Raw genomic sequence first — 25,742 nt, forward strand, 5'->3', positions numbered from 1 at the left:
GGAATTTAGAACTTTTGACACAAGCGGTTTTATTGAGGTCCTGTTGTTAGCTGTTACTGGCATTAGACTTGGAGCAGATGGTAAAGTCACAAGGGCATGGGCTTATTTTCGTCTTCACTTAATAACTGATCATTTTTTGGCACTCAAAGAATGTTCTATAAATACCTGTATGCTATAATTACCAAATTGTGCATTCATCAAGGGTGTCTATCTTCAGCCTGATTATAGCGGTGTTATGGGAAAATAGGAATTCATTTATTAGGGAGCAGATGATCATAGAAATGATGGGCAAAAACTGATGTATTTTATTAGACACATAAAATTACAAAAACAGTCACATTGCTAATAATTTGTATGGTAGATCACATGGGACATGAATGGGAAAACTTTGGTATTGGTTAATGTTGTTTGTTAAATGATATGTGGTAAATTGGCTTTTATTATAGATTCCTGTTCTGTCCACGTAGCTTAGACTTGTTTAGGGGTTATACTTCTGGGGACAATACATACCAATGTAATCTGATTATATACATTATCAGAGATATGTACCTCTGTACTACTAAATATGGCTCTTGACTTTCAATTTAATATATAATCCACCCACTTTGTCCACAATCTTCACCCCTTCTACAGTAGCTCTTCCTTATTCTCTGAAATCTTGAACTCTCCCCATCCATTGACCCCATTATTTCTTATCTTCTGACTTTTCATACCGCCGTCCAGTGTCGGACTGATGTGGCAGAGTGCTGCCAGTGACATTTATTCTTGGGGCCCACTGTTGAGCTACCTGCAATAATAATCTGACCCAAGTACACAAATTCACTTTTGCATCTATGTTATATTAATATGGCTAGCATGTTTAATGAATGATTAGATGATACCTTTTTCGCACTCCTTCACATGGGCCTACTGGAGGATTCTCTGGTTCCCCTGTGGGTCGGTCCGAGCCTGCGGCCGTCAACTCTCAACAAGCTAGTACAGAACCTAAGTATAATATAATTGTGCACTCTGGTTACTTCAAAATGTTATAGTTGGCTACCATTAGTGTTCTTATTATTAGTTTATTGAGACCAGAAAAGAGATGAGAAATATTCGATATTTGAACAGAAGTCCAGTATTTCTTTTTTCTGTCATATGTTCACCTTAATAATCAAAATGAACTTGATTATTATGCATTTTTTTTATATATATTTTTAATCGTGTGATTTATTTTTGTTCAATGTATCTACATCATACATCAGAATCCTCATGGCTATTAAGCAGATGTGACTGTAATGGAAACTTCAGGGGCAATGTCGGGCATATGTGGCACCTTTCATTGTACTCAAGCAGCTCGACATTCAGGAACAGCTGGAGTGCTGTATAATACAAGGTGTTTCCTTCCCCGTGTGTAAACATTTGATTTCACGAATATATTGATGTCAATTAACCTACATTGACGTGTAATATATTTATACAATCCAACAAAAATAATAATAAATAACAGAAAACATACAAGTAAATAATTGTAATGGGAATTGTATCCATAGTTTTGCAAATTCAAGTGTAAAATTTAGTATAAATGCTTCCTAGACTAGGCACTTATCAGACTTGTGTAAATGCGTTTAGATTTCCCTATATATATTTATTTAGTGTTCGCTGCTTCTGTTGCTTTTTACTTTATATTTGCCACCATTTTGAACTTCATTTTTTTATTTTAGAAAGTTACTTTTTCCTGCAGTTTCAATTTTTTTTTTTAAATAAAAACATATGAATAGCTAAGGGTCAAACTAACAAGAACTTGCCTTGTTATCTAGTTCTTTCTTGTTGTGAGCTCACACGTTTTGATTGACACATATACTGGTTTTTGGTGTTTGACTTAGGTTAACGATTTATTATTTTAATTGTTTAGCAGATACAGACTTAGAGTGATCGAGGACCATTAGCATTAGTTATGATTTGAGGTGACATAATAGCCCCTTAATCACTGTAGCTACGATTTGGGGTAACATAATGGTCTCTTATCAGTCACTATAGCTTGATTTGTGGTTAAAAAAAAAAAAATTTATTGACCAATGAACAGTTAGCTATTACTTACCAATACTAGGACTATGTTTTGTTTCCATATTGTATAAAGACTAGAAAAAAAGCTTGTCAAGTAATATATTTATGTCTTTTTAGTTTTATGATTAGTTGAAGAATAACAAAAAAAGCAAAAAAAAAATTTTAAAAAAGGGCAAGATATTTAAATAAATGAGGAATCCTAAAGCTTAAATGGGATGAAAACTATTCATTGAAGTTTCTTAGTGATCATTTCTGTGTGTTGCTTATGAAGTATGTGGAGGATAGACATCAGAAAATTTCCATAATTCATAGTCCATTACACATTGTGAAGACAAGAAGTTTTACAGGGTAGTAACATTTCAAATACTTCAAGTTTTAGTATGTATGTTTTTAAAGAGATCATGGACAATAAAGTAAAAATGTAATTCGTCGATTGAGTCAACACCAATTGAAAAGTTTTAAAGCCCACTCTACATTTGCCATAGAGTAACGAGTTTACCGATTCTTATATGTTTGACTTAATCAAGTGTAGACTCCTCAGCACCACAAAACTCAGTCAACTATGTAAGTTAGGATTAGTTGAGACCTAGGTGATACTTCTCCATGTCCAGAGCTAAACGAACAACTTGGCAAAAAACCTTTAACATCCAGATAGTACTGGCAGTGAGCCCTGTTTCTCACTAAAGAAAAATCATCTCAAATGCTCAGAGGTCGATGTGATTACTATGTCAATCATTACGTCGTGTTCCACAGCTTTCAGTTGGTCAGCTCTTTGTTCTTCTTTCTTCATATCTCTTGCAGAAAGTCTACAGGAAAAAGTCCCACTTTTCGTCCAGTCAAGACTTTGATGTAACCATTTACTTCTTCCCCTTTCTGTACCACAATCTAGATCAAGGACACAACAGGTTAATTACTAAACAGGATTACATTGGAAAATACTTTTTAAAGGGAACCTGTCAGCAGGATTGTGCTAAGCAACCTACAGACAATGTCAAGTTGGCGCCATTACACTGATTAAAATGATACCTTTGTTGTTGATCGGATCACCAATACATACTGCTGTGAAGGTGCCGCCATCTTGGTGGAGACAATTTTCTCTGAATACATGTATATCACCAAATAAAATAATTGCATGGACATTATACATGAGATAATGCTACACCATCGGGGCCGCCGCCTGCCTGTTGAATGTGATTTTTTTTTTCAAAACATATTACTGTATATCCAGTATGTAAAATAGGGGGCATGTCACTGAGGGATCAGTCACCTATCATAAGCCATACAGATGAGCACCACATGAAGAAACCCCAAAGCACGAGCATATCATTAACTGAAAACTGAAAATAAAGATTAATCAACAAGCACAAGACAGATTTCATCAACCAAGGTATCATTTTAATGAGTATAATGATGCCAACCTAACAGTGTCTGTAGGTTACTGAGCACAATCCTGATGACAGGTCCCTTTAACATTGCCAGCCCTAAAATAAAGATGTATAGGATTAAGAAAAAAAACATGTTATATTTATTTGTAGAAACAGTGCTATAGTGCATAGTCTGAATCTTCTATTGCAGCTCCTCTCTAATGAAGTAAATACTAGCTCTGAATAGGCCAAGGACACAAGTGGACCTGCTCTGGTGCAACCCTTTCCCTAACCTAATTCTTTGTAAATCAATTAATAATTGACAATTAAAACCACAACAGTTGTACAGACAGACATAATATGAGATTATGTTTGCTTTGTAGAGTAATAAAAGGTTGTGGCAGTTAGAAACATTCATTTGATACCCTATACACATTTGTTCCTAACCACCGAATGTGGCTGTAAGAAAAAGAGAAAACTGATACCACCACAATAAAAAAAACGGACCAAAAAAACTTAAATAAACAGCATAAATAAAAGTATAAAAGACTGCACAATTTTTTACCTGGTCTTTTTTGAGTGTGATCTGTCCAATTTCTCTATTTCCCACAAAGGATCGGGTTACCTTGTATACTCTCTCACCAGCTCGGACACGAATGATGAAATTAGCTGGAAAGTAGCCAGCTTTCTCACCAATTTTACCCTAAAGTTAGAAAATAAGTCAAACTAAAATTACTTCAGGCTGAAAGGTAAACACTATGCAGGGTCTTATTCTTAGAAAAAACAGTGCTATGTCGCTGATATCTTACTCAACTGCTCCAGTGCTGGGCTGTTTGTCCCTCGGGCTGGTTGGCTTTCTCTGATGCCGTAATGCATCAAATCACCATGGCAACATGGCCTACACCTCTTATGTTACAGTAAGGCTGGATCGGGTGGTGATGCACCGTCTTAGTATTCAAGTAGTCTGGCATGCTTGACACTACCATTCCACAGTGTTCTGTTCTTCTAAACTTTTCTGGATTTGCTTATACAGTGTTCCGCCTGCCAAATCCAGCTCTGCTGTAGCATTAGGCTTGGCTATTTCAAGTGTTTCTCCTTACAAACCCAGTTGTGATATTCCTCTGGATTCTGCAACCCATGAGTGTGCTTTCTGACATACTCAGCTCTGCCATACTTCTGAATTCTGCTACAAAAGATTGGGCTATAGCATTGGTGTAGCACTGCATACTATTCACTCTTTTATTTCCAGCAACAGTGCAGGAAACTGAAGTCAGATCCATTTAAGAGCTGGGTGGTCTAGATTGATGCTGTGGATGTAAAAATTAAAAAAGGACACATTTTCATTTTCAGGATTGGTGGCATTCCATATATTGTGTCCTATTTCCATACTATCAATTGATAAGATAGGAAAAGACCTTTAAGTAGATGTATAACATATCTGTCTTTAATAAATGGATGCACATACCCTCCACCACTCTTCATTGGAGTCATCAATGACAGTGATTCTATCTCCAGCCCTGTAATTAAAAATAATGTTTTGTGAATATATTTCACTTTATATGGGCAGACATTGACACTATTACATACAGTATAAATGTCTGCATATTATTAGCTCCGTGTATGTTCTTCAGTTTGTCAGTGATAAATCTTTGATTTGAAGAACTATCAAACTTAATACTTACTGGAAATCTAGGTCATCCTTCTCCAAGGCTTTGAAACGGTAAAGAGCAACAAAATAGTGAGATTGCATGAAGCCAGGTTGTGCCTTCTTATTCTGATATGGGAAAAATATGAGATATTGTATAAATCAATGTCAAGAATCAGTAGAATTTCAGTAACTAAGATAGGCTCATTCATACATTGCAAAAGATATAAAATAACTAAGGCAATGGGAAAGGAAATCTGGAGAATATACTTTATACAGCTATAGGAGGCTTGAGAACAACTAGGAGGATCAAAAACTGGAGCAAAATTACAGTTATCGTGCTACTTAGGATTTGGCATTCACATTGATTTTTTATTTCCCTTCTTCCAAGAACCATAACTTTTTGTATTTATCCATCCATATGAGGGTGTCACGAGTATGTCACATCCTCCTGGGAGATTGGGGTTAGGCGATCTTTACCTACTGAGAATCGCAGGTCTTCCATTTAGTCTGTGTCTTTTGTTTCTCATACTAAATGGACTTTGTTTCCTTTGGTGCAGAAGAGGTTAACGACTCTTTGTATGCTGGTTAGAGACATGCAGCTCCATTTCACAGATGCTCCTGATCTGCTCATTTTCTCGCTCTATAAAACCTGGCCAGACCTTCTCATCCCTGCCTGTAAAAGTTTACTTCCTGGCTTGCTGGAGTTGGTGTGCTGAAGTTGGAGTTCGTACTTGCTACTGGAGATTGTTGTCTGCTGTTTTTGGGGTGTATGCTCCATTATCCTATTCCCTTTTAGTTTGTAAATTCCTATACTTCCCTTTATTCTTCTCTATCCTTGGTGATTGTTTTTGTATGTAAGTTGCTGTTTGTTATTCTTGTTTGTCTTACGTGTTTATACACTAACAAATCTGTCCCAGGCCTCATGATGGAGAGGGAAGGGACAGTTTAGGACTTTAACAGGAGCAAAGTAGGATTGGAGACTCGGGCTTCTCTACCTTCAAGAGTACCCCTTGGACAGGGACAGTTAGGGTCCCAAATCCAGTTACAGTTTGAGGCCCGTATTCCTTACCGAAGACCATGATAGCATGACATTAAGCTTGTATTTTTGAGTTGTAGTTTTCAATGACACCATTCATTTTAACACTCAAGGTACAGGAAAATGGGAAAAAATCCAAATGCAGTGAAATACCGCAAAAAAAGCAATTCTGCACTTTTTAGTTAGATGTTGCTTTAATGGTGTTGATATTGCAGTAAAAATAACCTGGCAATATGATATGCCAGGTTAGAATGACTGCTGTGATAGCGAACATATTTTTTTTATTTATGTGATGGAAAAAATCAAATTTGCTTGTGCTGCTTTGCTCCGTGGCTCACAATGATTTCATTATTGGGCGATGGAGCTTTGTAAAGGTTTCCTGTTGCATTTTTTTGTGGTGCTGCAGCAACCAAAAAAATGCAACCCAGCAGTTTAAATTTTTTTCTTGTTACGCTGTTTACCAATAGGCTTAATTAATTGTGGACTTTGATAAATTGGACTTTGTGTACATGGAGATAACATATATGCTTCGGCATTCTTTTTATTCCTTTATTTTTAAAGGAGTAAAAGAGGGGTTATTAACATTTTTAGATTTTATATTTTTGAATTTCTTTTTCTATTTTTAGAAACATGTTCCTTTTTTTTTTAGTCTCAGGGGACTTGAACTGCTACATACTGCAATAGAAAAGTCATAGTCTCCTATGAATGCAAGCCACAGGTTGGTATTCATAGGGGGTCTTCAGTAGCTCCTCAGCTGCCATGACAATCCATTGGCACGTGAGGTGAGGACAATAGTTGCTTGGAATGGTGCGCCCCCAATTATTGACCAGAGCATTTATTGATTGACCTGCTGCTGGTAAAGGCATATGATGGCTAAACAACACAGCAATCATCTGCCAGCAATAATGTAGGCTTTGATCAAGCATGAAAGACCTGGCCCCAACATATGACCTAATAGTACATTATATGTCAGAAAGGGGTTAAAACAAAAACTGGCTGAACTTGTCATTGTTTCCTGGTATTTTACTATTATGAAGGTGCACAGCATTTCTTCAATTATTTGTTAAATGGGCAAGTTTGCTGATAAACAAAATTTACTCCAACAAAACCATGAGTGAATCACGCTCCCATTTAATGCACAATTCCTGAACTGCAGTAGTTTTATGCAGCATGGCAGTCATATTCGTGCTGCCCCATCAGGCATTCCCCTTATTATTGGCATCTACCTCTTCCACTGTCTCATATTTAACATTTTGATGACCAGGTTCAACCTCGTATTGTTCTATATAATAACAATAAATGCTTGTTTTATACTCAGTGCTATGTTTGGCAGACTTTGATCATGTCTTAGAAGTAGGTGGCACATTTTGAAAAACAGTAATTTACCTTTGCATCTTGTGCGTTTTTATCTCCTTTTTTGTCACCATCAGGAGAATCTAGGATTAAACAAGACAGCAATGGTGGGAATGACACTTGTGCAGCATATTTCTTTTACAGACCTCAAAGCTCTTTTCAGAAACAATTAAAACACGTGTCTTGCAATTATGATTACTCATTTATAATTGGAGCTCATTATCTCCCTGGAGAGGATAAAAAGCTGAATTGACCTTCTGTGGAATCATAAGTCTGACCTTCACGTCAGAAGATATTACTGAGAGCAACTATTACTGGCTAAACTGTTCCTTTTACACATAACTCTCTGTGGGTTGTAAGGTGAGCTGTAGATATTAACACTCATGAAAAAAATGTTTTCAACACAATTGGAGACTAATAGGATATGGTAAATCCACAATCTCTGAATCTGTTATTAGTTGTACACCATCAAAGATCATGAGAGAAGGCACTAACCTCCTTCCTGCTTTCCTTCCTCTTGTTTTGGGGGCTCTGGTTCTTCATCAATCATAGCAGCAGGCTGGGGGGGGGGGGGGGGGCAGAAGCAACACAGTCAGGTATACACAGGAAGATAAAACAAGGGCAATTTTAATCAGAATATTTTCTTTATATTCCTACACTTCATAGCGTTTAGCAGCACAATTATCATATCAGTGCGGCGCTCATTTTCCAGTCAAGCGCTGTACTCATTTGCACAGGAATGAAAGTCGGCAAAAAGACCTTGGAAAAGTTTGAACTTGATTTCTCCTAGAGAGTTAGTGAAAAAAATGCAGATAAAACAAAAAATCTCCACACAGTGTTGACACAGTGAAAACTGATCAAATTAGGGCACAGGAAAGGGATAATGGCAAAATCCATTATATACTGAGGCTGTTGAAGAACCAAAATATATCTAAGCAGGGATGGAAACCAGGATGTATGTGCTCGAGGAAGTGGGCCAACAAGCCACTCTACTTTGGCCCAGCATTTAGTTATGTCAACAGTCTCTTTCAGAGTACAGAATATTGATCCACAAAAGGGCTGAATTTGCCAATCATATAGCATATTAAGTGCAATACTGAAGAAATTTAGCATAAGAGATTTTATATTGCGTTATACAGGAGCCTCTCACAAAATTAGAATATCATCAAAAAGTTAATTTATTTCAGTTCTTCAATACAAAAAGTGAAACTCATATATCATATAGAGTCATTACAGAGTGATCTACTTCAAGTTTTTATTTCTGTTTATGTTGATGATTATGGCTTATGTGGCGCCCCTGGGGTCGAGTCGCCGCAGAGTACTGCACCTTATCCAGAGGTGTGGTATTCCGCTTTCAGGTAAGGAGGTGGAACTTCACAGAACCCTAATACCTGCATCCAACACTAGACACTTCAGTCAGGGCACCTGGTCGTACCCTTAGGGAGGATGGCCTCATCCCAGGCTGGAGGGGGGCATATAGGTAGAGGGTGTGGGTGGAGACAAGGAGTCTGCAGGGAGAAGGAGAGGAGACGTGAAAGAGAGGGGAAGCAGAAAGATCAAGACAGACAGAAAGGAGTTCCCAAAGAGAGGGAACTGAAGGAAAGTGAAGCTAAAGAAAGAAGAGAAGGAAGGGGTCCTAGAGGCACGGGTAGTGAGAAGTCCACCCGTGGGGTTCGCATTCACACTAACCATAGTCAGGTGGAGGGACCAGGTCAAAGTCAGGGGACAGGCCCCATTCTAGTGGAGAAACTAAGGACTCAGCTAGATAATCGGCGGTTGTGGCTTTTGCAAGAAGCATAGCCACATCTGCACACATTTGCTGAAAAGGCAGCCATATAGGATCCAGGGGGACTTAAAGCTCACCGCCCAACAAGATCAGAGGCTGCTGGCTTGGGACAGTGTGTGGCAGGCGCAGTTCAGGAGAAGAGAAGCCAGTGCACTTACAGCCAAAGAAAACCAAAAAGTCATTATTTCAGTAAATTAGAATACTTAACAAAAAACACATGCAAAGGCTTCCTAAGCATGTAAAAAGGTCCCTTAGTCTGTTTCAGCAGGCTCCACAATCATGGGGAAGACTGCTGACTTCACAGATATCCAGAAGGCAGGTGTTGACACACTCTACAAGGATGGTAAGCCACATAAGGTCATTGTTAAAGAAGCTGGCTGTTCAGAGTCCTATATTCAAGCATATTAATGGAAAATTGAGTGGAAGGATAAAGTGTGGTGGTAAAAGGTGATCAAACAACCGGTATAACTGCAGCCTTGAAAGGATTGTTAAGAAAAGTCCATTCAAAAATTTGAAGGAGATTCACAAAAAGCAGACTGCTGCTGGAGTCATTGCTTCAAGAGCCACCACACACAGACGTATCCATGACATGGGCTATAAGTGTCGCATTCCTTGTGTCAAGCCACTCATGACCAATAGACAACGCCAGAAGCGTCTTGTCTTGGCCAAGGAGAAAAAGAACTGGACTGTTGCTCAGTGGTCCAAAGTGTTGCTTTCAGCTTAAAGTAAATGTTGCATTTCATTTGAAATCCAAGTCATCGCAGCCGTCTACCAGGAAATTATAGAGCGCTTCATGCTTCCCTCTGCCGACAAGCTTTTTGCAAATGGAAACTTAATTCTCTAGCAGGACTTGGCACCTGTCCACACTGCCAAAAATACCAATTCCTGGTTTATAAACAACAGCATCACTGTGCTTGATTGGCCCTGCAAAGTTGCTTGACCTTAACCCCATAGAGAATCTATGGTGTATTGTCAAGAGGAAGATGAGAAACACCAGACTCAATGCAGATGAGCTGAAGGCTGCTATCAAAGCAAATTGGGCTTCCATAACATCTCAGCAGTGCCACAGGCTGATCACCTCCATGCCACGCTGCATTGATGCAAAAGGATCACTGACCATGTATTGAGTGCATTTCCTGAACATACATTTCAGTAGGCCAACATTTCGGATTTTAAAATCATTTTTCAAGCTGGTGTTATAAAGAATTCTAATTTACTGAGAAAATTACTTTTGTGTTTTCACTAGCTGTAAGCCATAATCATCAACGTTAAGGCCCCTTTCACACATCAGTTTTTTGCTGTCAGTCACAATCCGGCGAATTTTGAAAAACGGATCTAGCTAAAGTTGCCGCCGGATCCTTTTTTTCCTCATAGACTTGTATTAGCGACGGATGGCCTCACATTTCATCCGTCGTTCACCGGATCCGTCGAAAATTGTCGGTCCGGGGGCCGGAGAAAACGGACATAGTAATGTTTTTTGTGTCCGTTGAAAAAAACAGACAGTGACGGATTCCGTTTTTTTTAAACTGAGCATGCTCTGATTTTTTTAGGATACATTTAGCCGGATCAGCTAATTTTTTCAAAATTCAATGGATTGTGACTGATGGCAAAAAAATGATGTGTGAAAGCAATCTAACAGAAATAAACACTTGAAATAGATCACTCTGTTTGTAATGACTCTATATAATATGTGAGTTTCACTTTTTGTATTGAACAACTGAAATAAGTTAACTTTTTTATGATATTCTAATTTTGTGAGAAGCACCTGTATGTACTATACATACATTAACACACACCTTAACATTGAAATACACACGCCTCAACACACAGATACAGTGGGGAAAATAGATATTTGATACACTGCCGATTTTGCACGTTTTTCCACCTACAAAGAATGGAGAGGTCTATAATTTTTATTGTAGGTACACTTCAACAGTGAGAGACAGAACCTTAAAAAAAATCCAGAAAATCACATTGTATGATTTTTGCATAATTACTTTGCATTTTAATGCGTAAAATAAGTATTTGATACAATAGAAAAACAGAACTTAATATTTGGTACAGGAACCTTTGTTTGCATTTAGAGGTCAGACGTTCCCTGTAGTTCTTGGCCAAGTTTGCACACACTGCAGTAGGGATTTTGTCCCACTCCTCCATACAGATCTTTGCGGTTTAGGGGTTATCATTATTATTATTATTATACATTTTTATAGCGCCATTTATTCCTTACATGTGAAAAGGGGGCAAATATAGACAAACACAATAAACATGAGCAAAAACAAGACACTAACAGGTACAGAAGAGAGAGGACCCTGCACGTGAGGGCTCACAGTCTACAGGGGATGGGTGAGGATACACTAGGAGAGGGTAGAGCTGGTTGGGCGGCGGTTCAGTAGGTTGAGGATCACTGCAGGCTGTAGGCTTGTTGGAATAGGTGAGTCTTCAGGTTCTTTTTGCAGGTTTCCATTTTAGGCGAGAGTCTGATGTGTTGGGGTAGAGAGTTCCAGAGTATGGGGGAAACATGGGATTAGTTTTGGATGCAGTTGTGGGAAGAAGAGATAAGAGGGGAGTAGAGAAGGAGATCTTGTGAGTATAAAAAGTTGCGTGTAGGTAAGTACAGGGAGACCATGTCACAAATGTATGGAGGAGACAGGTTGTGGATGGCTTTGTATGTCATAGTAAGGATTTTGAACTTGAGTCTCTGGATGATAGGAAGCCAGTGAAGGGCTTGGCATAGGAGAGAAACTGGGGAATAGTGGGAATACAGGTAGATTAGTCGGGCAGCAGAGTGTAGGATGGATTGGAGCGGTGCCAGAGTGCTAGAGGGGAGGCCAGAGAGTAGGAGGTTGCAGTAATCAAGGCAATAGATGATAAGGGTGGGCACTAGTGTTTTTGTGGTTTCATGGTCAAGGAATGCACAGATCCAGGAAATATTTTTGAGTTTGAGAAAGCAGGAGGAGACAAGGGCTTGAATATGTGGTTTGAAAGAGAGGGCAGAGTCGATGATCACCCAGAGGCACTGTGCGTGTGGGACTGGGGAAAGTGAGCAGCCATTGACATTGATGGATAGGTCTGATGGAGGGGTAGAGTGAGATGGGAGAAAGATGATGGGCAACATTAAGTTTCAGCTCCCTCCAAAGATTTTCTATTGGGTTCAGGTCTGAAGACTGGGTAGGTCACTCCAGGACCTTGAAATGCTTCTTATGGAACCCACTCCTTAGTTGCCTTGGCCATATGTTTCAGGTCATTGGGATGCTGAAAGACCCAGCCATGACCCATCTTCAATGCACTTACTGAGGGAAAGAGGTTGTTGGCCAAAGTCTTGTGATACTGTACATGACCCCATCCAACCTCCCTTCAATACAGTGCAGTCATCCTGTCCCCTTTGCAGAAAAGTACACCAAAAGTATGAGGTTTACCCTACCATGCTTCACAGTTGGGATGGTGTTCTTGGGGTTGTACTCATCCTTCTTTTTCCTTCAAATAAGATGAGTGGAGTTGATACCAACAAGTTCTCTTTTGGCCTCATCTGACAGCATGACCTTCTCCCATACCTCCTCTGGATCATCCAGATGATCATTGGCGAACTTCAAACAGGCTTGGATGTGCTGGTGTGAGCAGGGGGACCTTGCGTGCCCTGCAGTATTTTAATCCATGATGGCGTAACTAGTAAGTTAATAATGGTAATGTTTGAAACTGTGGTCTTAGCTCTCTTCAAGCCATTGACCAGGTCCTCCCGTGTAGTTCTGGGATGATTCCTGACCTTTCTCAGAATAATTGTTATCCCACAATGTGAGATCTTGCATGGAGCCCCAGACTGAGGAAGATTGACAGTCATCTTGTGTTTTTTCCATTTTCTAATTATTGTGTCAACAATTGTTGCCTTCTCACCAAGTTGTTTGCCTATTGTCCTGCAGCCCATCTCAGCATTGTGCAGGTCTACAATTTTTTTACCTGGTGTCCTTAGACAGCTCTTTGGTCTTGGCCATGGTGGAGATGTTGGAGTATGATTGACTGTGTGGACAGGTGTCTTTTATACAAGTAACAAGTTCAAATAGGTGCAATTAATACAGGTATTGAGTGTAGAGAAGGAGGGCTTCTTAATGAAAAACTAACAGGTCTGTGAGAGCCAGAATTCTTGCTGGTTGGAGCGTGACTGACTGAGTCTATGGACAGTTGTCTTTTATACAGGTAACAAGTTCAAACAGGAGCCAGAATTCTTGCTGGTTGGTAAGTGATGAAATACTTATTTCATGCAATAAAATGCAGTTTAATTGTGTAAAAATCATACAATGTGATATTCTAGTTTTTATTTTTAGATTCCGTCTTTCACAGTTTACCTACAGTAAAAAATTATAACTTCTCCAATTCTTTGTAGGTGGGAAAACTAGTGCATAAAATACTTCTTTTCCCCACTGTACACAGCTCAACATTGAAATAGCAAAACCAAAAAGGAAAAGTCGTGAAATTACGGATTTCACAGGATCGATAGACATGTTACTGATTTGCATATGATGAATAAATGGAAACTAGATTTTCAACACTTGTCGATTTATCCAGTATTGAGTGTGAGCTCCATGTGCAGACATACAGGCATTTATACACCTTGGCTGCTATCAAGGAGGTTAATAATAGTTTTCTGAGGAATGTTCTGCCACTCTGAATGTACTTGCAATTACCGGCCAAATTATGTCCCAGATGTGCTCAATATGAGACAAGTATACTACAAGCCATTATAGCATGTTTAGGCCATGAAGGCTGCTCATAGTAGCACAAGCAACATGCGATCTGGTGTTGTTGTGTTGAAAAACAACTCCTGGGACACTTTGGAAATATGGATGTACCACTGGTTCTACAATTGATTAATTTTGTACTGCCTTTCCTGCTCCTTGCGACGCCCCGGTGACCGCTGCATGCATTGCGGTCTCGCGAGATGATGACGTACGGTCTCGCGAGACCGCTACGTCATCATCTCGCGAGACCGCAATGCAATCTTCAGACCGGAGCGCGCGACAAGCATCAGGAAACGGCCGCTTCGATCTGGAGGCTCCAGGAGGTGAGTATGTAACTATTTTTTATTTTCATTCTTTTTTTTTTTTAACAGGGATATGGTGCATACTACGTGACTGTCCAATATACTACGTGACTGTGCTGTATACTACGTGACTCTGTGCTGTATACTACGTGACTGGGCAGTATACTACGTGACTGTGCTGTATACTATGTGAATCTGTGCAATATACTACGTGACTGGGCAATATACTATGTGGCTGGGCAATATACTATGTGGCTGGGCAATATACTACGTGACTCTGTGCTGTATACTACGTGACTGTGCTGTATACTACGTGACTCTGTGCTGTATACTACGTGACTGGGCAATATACTACGTGACTGTGCTGTATACTACGTGACTCTGTGCTGTATACTACGTGACTGGGCAATATACTACGTGACTGTGCTGTATACTACGTGACTCTGTGCTGTATACTATGTGACTGGGCAGTATACTACGTGACTGGGCAATATACTACGTGACTGTGCTGTATACTACGTGACTCTGTGCTGTATACTACGTGACTGGGCAATATACTACGTGACTGTGCTGTATACTACGTGACTCTGTGCTGTATACTATGTGACTGGGCAGTATACTACGTGACTGTGCTGTATACTACGTGACTCTGTGCTGTATACTACGTGACTGGGCAATATACTACGTGGCTGGGCAATATACTACGTGGCTGGGCAATATACTACGTGACTGGGCAATATACTACGTGACTGGGCAATATACTACGTGGCTGGGCAATATGCTACGTGGCTGGGCAATGTACTACGTGGCTGGGCAATATACTACGTGGCTGGGCAATATACTACGTGGCTGGGCAATATACTACGTGGTTGGGCAATATACTACATGGACATAGATATTCTAGAATACCCGATGCGTTAGAATCGGGGCACCATCTAGTATTATATATTACACACACGTTCACACACGTCCACGTCCTATGTGTAACATATATATATATATATATATATGTGTGTGTGTTTGTCAGTGTAGAATTTACTTGTCTATGGCACTGCAGTAGACGAGTACTGCAGTGTTTGAAACCAGCAGCTAAAGTAAAAAATACCCATGTCCCACGGTGGGACTAAGGGCTCTCCCACACTGGCGCTGATTCTCTCATGTGAAAGAATAGGGCCAATTATGCTAATAACACTCGGCTCAAACTCTGTCAGAGTTTGACTCGAGTGTTATCTGAGTGTGCTCCGATTCTCTCTCATGAGAAAATTGCATCACAGGTGTGGATAGGATGGAGAACGTAATTTTTCCTGTCTTCTCCATTGTCTCTGTGCCCATGCATTGGACTGCACTCAGGTGACATCTATATGCAGTACGATGTTTTAGGCGCACCCATACTACTACTTTACAATTTACATGCAAAAGTTTCTTACATTTTTCTTGTCATCTTGCCCTTTTTTTCTTTCTTTATTTGCCATGATGACTCCAGTCCTTAAAGTATCAAATACAGGATCTGTGCGATTGGCAGCAGCTGTTATAGAGAAGGTGATACATGTATACTGGAGATTCTCATGACTTGAGACATGACACCCAATGTAAAGGCAGCTCTGGCACCCGCACATAATGCGAGCACGCATATGGAGCTGCAAATAAAGCATATTAATAATAAAGCAATTTGCGGACATGGCTCGCCCAATTTTCAATATGAATGTCTGAAACCAGCCTTATGCAAGGTTCAGACAGTGGAGTTTAGTGGTCCATATACAGACCCCATTACTCGGGCTGACAGCGGGCCTCCTGACCAGAACTTGCAGCCTCATGCTCTGAGACTATATAAGTTTGGAGACCTGTAATCATTCAGGGCATTGCTGACCTTGTAAGATCATGAAATACACCCATCTGAGCCTAATTCCTCAATCAGATGTTCATGTTTTGGATAAGGAAAAAAATATGTACATGAAAAATGGATGTCTGAATGAGGTCTTAGAGAAAAAAAACCTGTAAAGTTAGGCTAGCCAGCTGCACCAAAACTGCTCCATTCCTTCAAAGGAACTGTGATGTTGAAAATGGCATCTGATCTGCAGGCAGGATGTTAAGGAGCAGGAGGTGATGATCACTATGATGGACAGTTTTGTGGGAAAGGATTCAGTTTAATTTGTATTTCATTAATTGAAATCCCTGGAGTTTGCAAATATGAGCCAAGTAGGCGGTCATACTAGCAAGTGACAATTGTCCCTGTATATCTGTGTGCAGAGATAGCTGTCAATCACTAAGTGGGACCGCCCGCTGGACTCAGACAGACACCAGGGATTTCAATTAATAAAATACAAATTATAATAAAAATTATACTGAGCCTTTTTCAACAAAACCTGTATATCATTATACTTAGCTTTTCCTTTTCTATACCCTATTCACAGATCGGACTGCATGTGAAATGTTACAGATTCCCTTTGACCTCTTCTCGACATCTACATGCATGGCACATGTATGGTGGGGGTGTATGTAGTTTGCTCAGGAATTGGGCCTGCACCATATTCCTCAGATATTGAATGTGCTATACCCGGCAGATGCCGACTTTGATGACTACCTATAACAGCAGCAATCAGGTCGTTGCAGTTAACTCCTTAAAAGCCACTGTCTCTGGTTGTGGTATGCCGAAGGATGCCTATTCTGGGTCTCATTATTCATATTGTATGATGTAATCATGGTGGTACCGATGGGTTGTCATGATTTTATATACTAGAAGGCGAAACAGTTTTTAAAAGTAGTATATAAAAATCCATAAAAAATTAAGTCACCCCACTTTTACCCCCATATAAAATAAAGACAGTAAAGGGAACCTATCACATCATTTGTCAATACTAAACTACCCCAATGTCTTATTAGTGATGAAATCTGCAACACTAACATGGTGTCCTCAAGTTAAACGTCCCAGTATTCATGTCAAAAAACTCTTTTTATCATTAGGTAATTGCATAGTGGATCTGGTCTTTCAGTCATATGGGTGGTGCTTTCGATCATCTTCGTAATGGTCACGCCAAAAGTAGTCTGATTGATGGCCTGTACCGCTTACGCAGTGACAACCAGCTTCTCGAGCATGCGCAGTGACAAACAGCTCCCCGAGCATGCGCAGTGACAAACAGCTCTCCGAGCATGCGCATCGAGTCTAAGTGTATATCCCCAGCTTCATTTCCAATCTGCGCATGCTCTGAAGTTGCTGTGAGTCAGTGGCTACTTGACATTTATATTTTGAGCATGCGCACCAACACCGAAAACAGCAGCGGAAAGGCACTCACTGGTTTTATGCATAGCTGTGTAAACACATTTTTGTGAGCAATTTTTTTTCTCTCTGCTGAGCACAAACTTGCTTTTAGCTAAAAGAAAGAGCTGCACCTAACATTCTCATATATGACGTGCGGGGAAGAGAACAGCTGACCGCACTACCGCTGCTCAGACCAAAAGGCATGAAACCCACAGACTTTAGCCGGCTGGCAGACCTGAGGTGCTGTAGCCAGAGATACGACCATCGATGATGCAGCAATAAAGAATAAACTGTGGCAGCACTCACCGGTCTTCTAAAACAGGTACTTTATTAGCCAAACTTCACGGCTCGGGGGTGTGTACAAAGAAGGTGGCAGCCGAACGACGGCCGTTTCGCACCCTCCCGTCGTTCGGCTGCCACCTTCTTTGTACACACCCCCGAGCCATGAAGTTTGGCTAATAAAGTACCTGTTTTAGAAGACCGGTGAGTGCTGCCACAGTTTCTTCTTTATTGCTGCATTGTCATATATGAACTGTACTTAAAATAAGACAAATTATACACTTTTATTTTAGAATCATTTCCTGTTTTGAGTTGGATTTTTTCAAACCATAATGTGTTTTAAAACCACACGGAACATTAACCACCCAGCTATAGAAGGCACCACAAGGATATTAATATTATTTGTTTTATAGTATTATATAGACACTGTAAAGCATTGTCATTAGCTTACCAAATGCATGGAACAGGGATTTGATGCATGGTAGAATTTTTTGAGCACCATATGGTTTTACTGTGCAGCATTGTTATTTAGGCCCAGTGAACTCCATTTTTTTGCAGCTTATAGTGGTAAAAACTCTTAAAGGGAAACTGTCAGCAGGGGTTTTTAGATTCCAAAGAATGATGATTATTTCCATACGTCATACAGGTGCTTCTCACAAAATTAGAAAATCATCAAAAAGTTAATTTATTTCAGTTCTTCAATGCAAAAAGTGAAACTCATATATTATATAGAGCCATTACAAACAGAGTGATCTATTTCAAGTGTTTATTTCTGTTAATATTGATGATTATGGCTTACAGCCAATGAAAACCCAAAAGTCATTATCTCAGTAAATTAGAATACTTTATAACACCATCTTGAAAAATGAATTTAAAATCTGAAATCTTGGCCTACTGAAATGAATGTTCAGTAAATGCACTTAACACTTGGTCGGGGCTCCTTTTGCATCAATTACTGCATCAATGCGGCATGACATGGAGGCGATCAGCCTGTGGCACTGCTGAGGTGTTATGGAAGCCCAGGTTATAGCAGCCTTCAGCTCATCTGCATTGTTGGGTCTGGGGTCTCTTATCTTCCTCTTGACAATACCCCATAGATTTTCTATGGGGTTAAGGTCAGGTGAGTTTGCTGGCCAATCAAGCACAGTGAGACTGTTATTTTTAAACCAGGTATTGGTACTTTTGGCAGTGTGGAAAGGTGCCAAGTCTTACTGGAGAATGAAACTTCCACCTCCAAAAAGCTTCCAGAGTCCACCAGACTCTGGGACCTTGATTCCAAATGAAATACAAAATTTACTTTCATCTGAAAACAACACCTTTGACCACTGAGCAACAATCCAGTTCTTTTTCTCCTTGGCCCAGGTAAGACTCTTCTGGTCAATGACTGCCTTCTGGACATCTGTCAAGTCAGCAGTCTTCCCCATATTGTGGAGCCTACTGAAACAGACTAAGGCTGTTTTTACACTTGCCATTGTTTTGCGACTCATTTTTGTGGCCCCAATAGATTTACGGCCGTGAAAAAAGATCGAGCCTCCTCGATCTTTTCCATGGCTTACAGACACGGCCCACATTGAAAATCAATGGGGCCACAAAAACAACGGAAGTTTGTTTTTGCGGAGCACCATGACTTCTGGTTTTGCGGAACGCCTTTTTTTCAATACTATTTCCATAGTATTGGAAACCTGAAAAACGGCAATCCGCAAGATTTTTGCCTTCCGATATTGTGGCAGACCATGAAAATTGTGGCAATACAGTCCACAAAAAAGACTCGTAATAATTGGCCGCAAAAAACACGGCAAGTGTAAAAGTAGCCTAGGGGACCTTTAAAAAATGCTTAGGAAGCCTTTGCAGGTGTTTTTTATTAATTATTCTAACTTACTGAGATAATGACTTTTGCGTTTTCATTGGCTGTAAGCCATAATTATCAACATTAACAGAATTAAAACACCTGAAATAGATCACTCTGTTTGTAATGACTCTATATAATATATAAGTTTCACTTTTTGTATTGAAGAACTGAAATAAATTAACTTTTTGATGATACTCTTATTTTGTGAGAAGCACCTATAAATTCGATTGGCAATATTTCTATACATTCATATTAAATATGCATGTCTCCGTTGTCTTGTAATCTATTGGCAAATTCTTATCCAAATAAGCTCGCAAGTGCAGGGGTTTGGCCTTTTCTTACAGCTATCTTGCCTCTCTCCCTCTTTCTCCTCCCAGCAGTGACCTCCTGCCAGTGATTGACAAGTCATCCCAGCCGGCATCTTAAGCAGACACCATCATTCTTGGGGGAGGGGCATGGCCACGAATGTCCTGATGACAGACTATCCATCTGTGCATATTATTCTCCTAGAAATTATGTCACCTGTGCAAGATGTAAGTCTTTGTGATGTGCTCTTCTTCCTAAGATCTCGCACAGGTGCTGTCATACCTGAACTCGAATGCGAACCCAGACCCCATTTAAATGAATGGAGGGTCTGAACATCCCGGCGTTTACCATGCTGTTATCTATGTGACAGCGCGAGAAACAGCGTCTTTGATCTGTGGTAAGTTCTGGTCAGAGCGCTTACAGATGACAGCGTGAGAGCCAGCAGCTGTGACCGGCAGTAAAAAGGTTGCCTCTGGTCACAGGCGTCGACTGATGAGGGTACTACACTTATCATATGCCTGGTCTCTCTGCTTGTAAATAGTGATGGGCGAATCCATGGATGTTCAGGTCCGATGGGTCTGGTCGAACAGTTAAAGTTTGAATCGGGTACCAGAGCAGTACCCAAACCCAGACCTGGACCCCATTCACATGAATGGGGGGCCCGAACATCCAGTGTTTGCCATAGTGTCATGTGCATAACAGCGCGGTAGACACTGCCTCAGATCGGTGGTAAGATTGTTACTACCGGTCGACATTCTCAGGCTGGTAAAGAGCCTCGCAGACTAAAAATAGCAGCCCTCAGCCACCCCAGAAAAGGCACATCTATTAGATGCACCAATTCTGGCGCTTGCCCAACTCTTCCCACTTGCCAAATCAAGTGGGGTTTATATTTGTGGGGTTGATGTCACCTTTGTATTGTCCAGTGACATCAAGCCCACGAGTTAGTAATGGAGAAGCGTTTATAAGACACCAATCCATTACTAATCCTATAGACATATTGTAAATAAAAACACAGCCAGAATATAGTCCTTTATTTGAAATTAAAAAACACACTTTACATTTTTATTTAAAAATAACAAACACAATTATACTCACCTAACGCCCATTCCACTGAAGCCATGATCTCCTGTAAAAAAAATTAAAATAAAAAACAATCCTGTCCCTCAACTGTCCGTTGTTCTGTTCCAAGTCATAATCCATGTCTGGGATAAATAGTTTTCAACCTAGATGGTGCCAAGAAGCGACCATCCAGGCATTCATCCTGGTTTCTCCTGGTTTTGGATTACGAATACTGATGTAAAATACTGACCATATACTGAGTGTGTGAACGTGGCCTAATGGGTTCAATTACCATCTATGGAAATCACAGAAGAACATATACGTGAACCGCTGATGTTATGATCGCAAGGGATCAGTGAATGTAATTCTTTATTTTTATTTTTTTCCAGTCTAAGCCTTTTAATATACATTTTTTGGCTGCTGGACAATCCCTTTAATCTTTGAGAACAGTATGGAGGGTTTTTATACAGCAGTTATTCACTGGCTGCAATTAAAAAAAGCATAATTTCTCAGAAGCATGAAGGTGTTGCTGTCAGCCTTCACCACAATATTTGAATTCACTTACAACAAGCCACAGGACATTTCTCACCCAAACACTAAACAGAATGTACTAATTAATAAAACAATTACATGGAAGCACAGAAATAACTCACTTCTACTAACACTCATGTGAACAATTAGAAGAAATCTTTAGCAAAGCCACTTCCAGTCCTTCCAATTACAGTGGGGCAAAAAAGTATTTAGTCAGTCAGCAATAGTGCAAGTTCCACCACTTAAAAAGATGAGAGGCGTCTGTAATTTACATCATAGGTAGACCTCAACTATGGGAGACAAACTGAGAAAAAAAAATCCAGAAAATCACATTGTCTGTTTTTTTAACATTTTATTTGCATATTATGGTGGAAAATAAGTATTTGGTCAGAAACAAACAATCAAGATTTCTGGCTCTCACAGACCTGTAACTTCTTCTTTAAGAGTCTCCTCTTTCCTCCACTCATTACCTGTAGTAATGGCACCTGTTTAAACTTGTTATCAGTATAAAAAGACACCTGTGCACATCCTCAAACAGTCTGACTCCAAACTCCACTATGGTGAAGACCAAAGAGCTGTCAAAGGACACCAGAAACAAAATTGTAGCCCTGCACCAGGCTGGGAAGACTGAATCTGCAATAGCCAACCAGCTTGGAGTGAAGAAATCAACAGTGGGAGCAATAACTAGAAAATGGAAGACATACAAGACCACTGATAATCTCCCTCGATCTGGGGCTCCACACATAATCCCACCCCGTGGGGTCAGAATGATCGCAAGAACGGTGAGCAAAAATCCCAGAACCACGCGGGGGGACCTAGTGAATGAACTGCAGAGAGCTGGGACCAATGTAACAAGGCCTACCATAAGTAACACACTATGCCACCATGGACTCAGATCCTGCAGTGCCAGACGTGTCCCACTGCTTAAGCCAGTACATGTCTGGGCCCGTCTGAAGTTTGCTAGAGAGCATTTGGATGATCCAGAGGAGTTTTGGGAGAATGTCCTATGGTCTGATGAAACCAAACTGGAACTGTTTGGTAGAAACACAACTTGTCGTGTTTGGAGGAAAAAGAATACTGAGTTGCATCCATCAAACACCATACCTACTGTAAAGCATGGTGGTGGAAACATCATGCTTTGGGGCTGTTTCTCTGCAAAGGGGCCAGGATGACTGATCCGGGTACATGAAAGAATGAATGGGGCCATGTATCGTGAAATTTTGAGTGCAAACCTCCTTCCATCAGCAAGGGCATTGAAGATGAAACGTGGCTGGGTCTTTCAACATGACAATGATCCAAAGCACACTGCCAGGGCAACGAAGAAGTGGCTTCGTAAGAAGCATTTCAAGGTCCTGGAGTGGCCTAGCCAGTCTCCAGATCTCAACCCTATAGAAAACCTTTGGAGGGAGTTGAAAGTCCGTGTTGCCAAGCGAAAAGCCAAAAACATCACTGCTCTAGAGGAGATCTGCATGGAGGAATGGGCCAACATACCAACAACAGTGTGTGGCAACCTTGTGAAGACTTACAGAAAACGTTTGACCTCTGTCATTGCCAACAAAGGATATATTACAAAGTATTGAGATGAAATTTTGTTTCTGACCAAATACTTATTTTCCACCATAATATGCAAATAAAATGTTAAAAAAACAGACAATGTGATTTTCTGGATTTTTTTTTCTCAGTTTGTCTCCCATAGTTGAGGTCTACCAATGATGTAAATTACAGACGCCTCTCATCTTTTTAAGTGGTGGAACCTGCATTATTGCTGACTGACTAAATACTTTTTTGCCCCACTGTATGTATAACCTCTTTTATGTGTTAAAGCAAAATCATCTGATTAATTTAAGGGTTCTTTAAGATGAGCGTATTGCATGGACATGTAGTGTACACGGTAAGAGAGGACAGCATTCTGACCAATATCATTCAATTGGGCAGTTCACATGATTGTTTTTTCACACGAACCAAGGGCCGATGTGAAAAAATTGGAGAATGCATTATTCTCTTCTGTACTTGGGCTGAGACTCGCCTAAACAAGTTTATGAATGCATAAAAGAAATCGAATCGCATACAGATCATCCAAATTGTATCCAATTTTTACAGATACATTGCCATTATAAGCATAGGAAACTGTATTTGATCAGGTACATTTTATACAGTTAATGTATAATTACGGATGTCACACAGACGTAAAATATTGGTAGACAGATGGCACACAAAAGTAAGAAATGGACATAAAGATGACAATACAGACGAAAATCACATGAGTTTTCTGGATGAAAAGAAACATTTTTTCATACACTCGTCTGAACACGGCCTAATATGTATTTGTGAAGCATAGATAATAGAATCTTAATATATACTTACCTTGTAATGTCTTCACATCCTGTTCAGTCCAGATGTGTCCGGATCCCAGAATTCCAAGCAGCGATCTCCATATTGGGACACCCATTGAGGTGTATTAATATGGAAACTGCTGGTGGTACCAGCCTCTTGCGCGGTACCACCAGCGGAACACCGTCGCAGTACACACACACACAAACACACACTGTATATGCTGTATGCACCATACACACACACACACACACACACACTGTATACACCATACGTACCACCAGAGGAACACGGTTGCAAACATGCCGCCACCGGGATCAGCCGAATGATTCACAGACCGCCTCCATCTTTGTACAAGAGGAGCGCATGCGCAGTTTTAATGTGAATGCCTCTATCTGTCTGCACAAAGATGTCTAATTTACTCTGCCTGTGTGAATTCCGTGCAGGCACAGTAAATCACTTGGCTGATCCCGGCGACAGATGTGCAACGTGTCTACAGGCAGAGGAAGACTGTCACATTAAAGGGGTTTTCCCACGAACGAAAGTTCATTTTAAAAATTGTCTGTGTCTGACCGTGTATGGAGCATACCACATCTCCTGAGCAGGGGAGGAAGCAAAAGACAATACTGACATTACAGCAGGTGATCACAGAGGATTTCTTTTGTCAGGTAAAATATTTCACTGACTGTTTTTAAACAATATTTTACCTCACAAAATAAATCCTCTGCGATCTCCTGCTGTAATGTCAGTATTGTCTTTTTCTTCCTTCCCTGCCTAGGAGCTGTGGTATGTTCGGTACATGGTCAGACACAGACAATTTTTAAAATGAACTTTCGTTTGTGGGAAAAACCCTTTAAAAAGCAAATATCAATGCCATTATGGCTTCTCCTAAAAAGTATGCCAATGACAATGAAAGGAAAGCAGCAAAGGCACAACGTCGAAGATAACAACGGGCAAATGAGACTCTTGAAGAGCAACAGCATTGCTGGGACAAAAACAATGCATATAAGCGTAGGTGTCAAGCACATGAGTCCCCTGATGCAAAAGTCATTGGATTATCACAGGCTGCCATTAGGAGCACAGACAGGAGAACTTAGAATGTGGGGAAAAAGGATAGGTGGGTGAGCACATGGGGAGAGGGTCTCAACGCTTCAAAGCCTGCCCCCATCGTGACATTACCGCCCTCCCGATGCGATAGCATCGGTCCTCCATCTAGTATAATAAAATTAGAATGTGATTTTTTTATTACTATGTGAGTGGTAATACAGTATAGACCAGAGGTTTGGACACACCTTCTCATTTAAAGATTTTTCTGTATTTTCATGACTATGAAAATTGTACATTCACACTGAAGGCATCAAAACTATGAATTAACACATGTGGAATTATATACTAAATGGTGTTGGGACCATCAGTTGTGTTGTGCAGAAGTCTGGTGGATACACAGCTGATAGTCCTACTGAATAGACTGTTAGAATTTGTATTATGGCAAGAAAAAAGCAGCTAAGTAAAGAAAAACGAGTGACCATCATTACTTTAAGAAATGAAGGTCAGTCAGTCTGAAAAATTGGGCAAACTTTAAAAGTGTCCCCAAGTGCAGTGGCAAAAACCATTAAGCACTACAAAAAACTGGCTCACATGAGGACCGCCCCAGGAAAGGAAAACCAAGAGTCACTTCTGCTTCTGAGGATAAGTTTATCCGAGTCACCAGCCTCAGAAATCACAGGCTAACAGCAGCTCAGATTACAGACCAGGTCAATGCCACACAGAGTTCTAGCAGCAGACACATCTCTACAACAACTGTTAAGAGGAGACTTTGTGCAGCAGGCCTTCATGGTTAAATAGCTGCTAGGAAACCACTGCTAA

General features: G+C 40.3%; 1 protein-coding gene across 2 annotated transcripts in view; it reads right to left on the reverse strand.

Moving 5' to 3' along the window:
- Positions 1-284: 284 nt before the first annotated feature.
- The window catches only part of STAC3 (SH3 and cysteine rich domain 3), a 199,350-nt gene continuing 173,892 nt past the window's right edge, over positions 285-25,742 (reverse strand). The window contains exons 5-11 of one of the 2 annotated variants that reach the window (XM_069758546.1): positions 15,693-15,790; positions 7,940-8,003; positions 7,478-7,527; positions 5,090-5,181; positions 4,873-4,924; positions 3,973-4,110; positions 285-2,928 (exon numbers count right to left, since the gene is read on the reverse strand). In XM_069758546.1, the coding sequence (XP_069614647.1) occupies positions 2,830-2,928; positions 3,973-4,110; positions 4,873-4,924; positions 5,090-5,181; positions 7,478-7,527; positions 7,940-8,003; positions 15,693-15,790 (593 nt within the window). In that variant the 3' untranslated portion in view covers positions 285-2,829. The remainder of the gene's footprint in view (positions 2,929-3,972; positions 4,111-4,872; positions 4,925-5,089; positions 5,182-7,477; positions 7,528-7,939; positions 8,004-15,692; positions 15,791-25,742) is intronic. The other variant, XM_069758547.1, reaches the window with a different exon arrangement.

Source organism: Ranitomeya imitator, chromosome 3 (genome assembly GCF_032444005.1).
Source record: "Ranitomeya imitator isolate aRanImi1 chromosome 3, aRanImi1.pri, whole genome shotgun sequence".
In the NCBI taxonomy this organism is placed as follows: domain Eukaryota; kingdom Metazoa; phylum Chordata; class Amphibia; order Anura; family Dendrobatidae; genus Ranitomeya; species Ranitomeya imitator.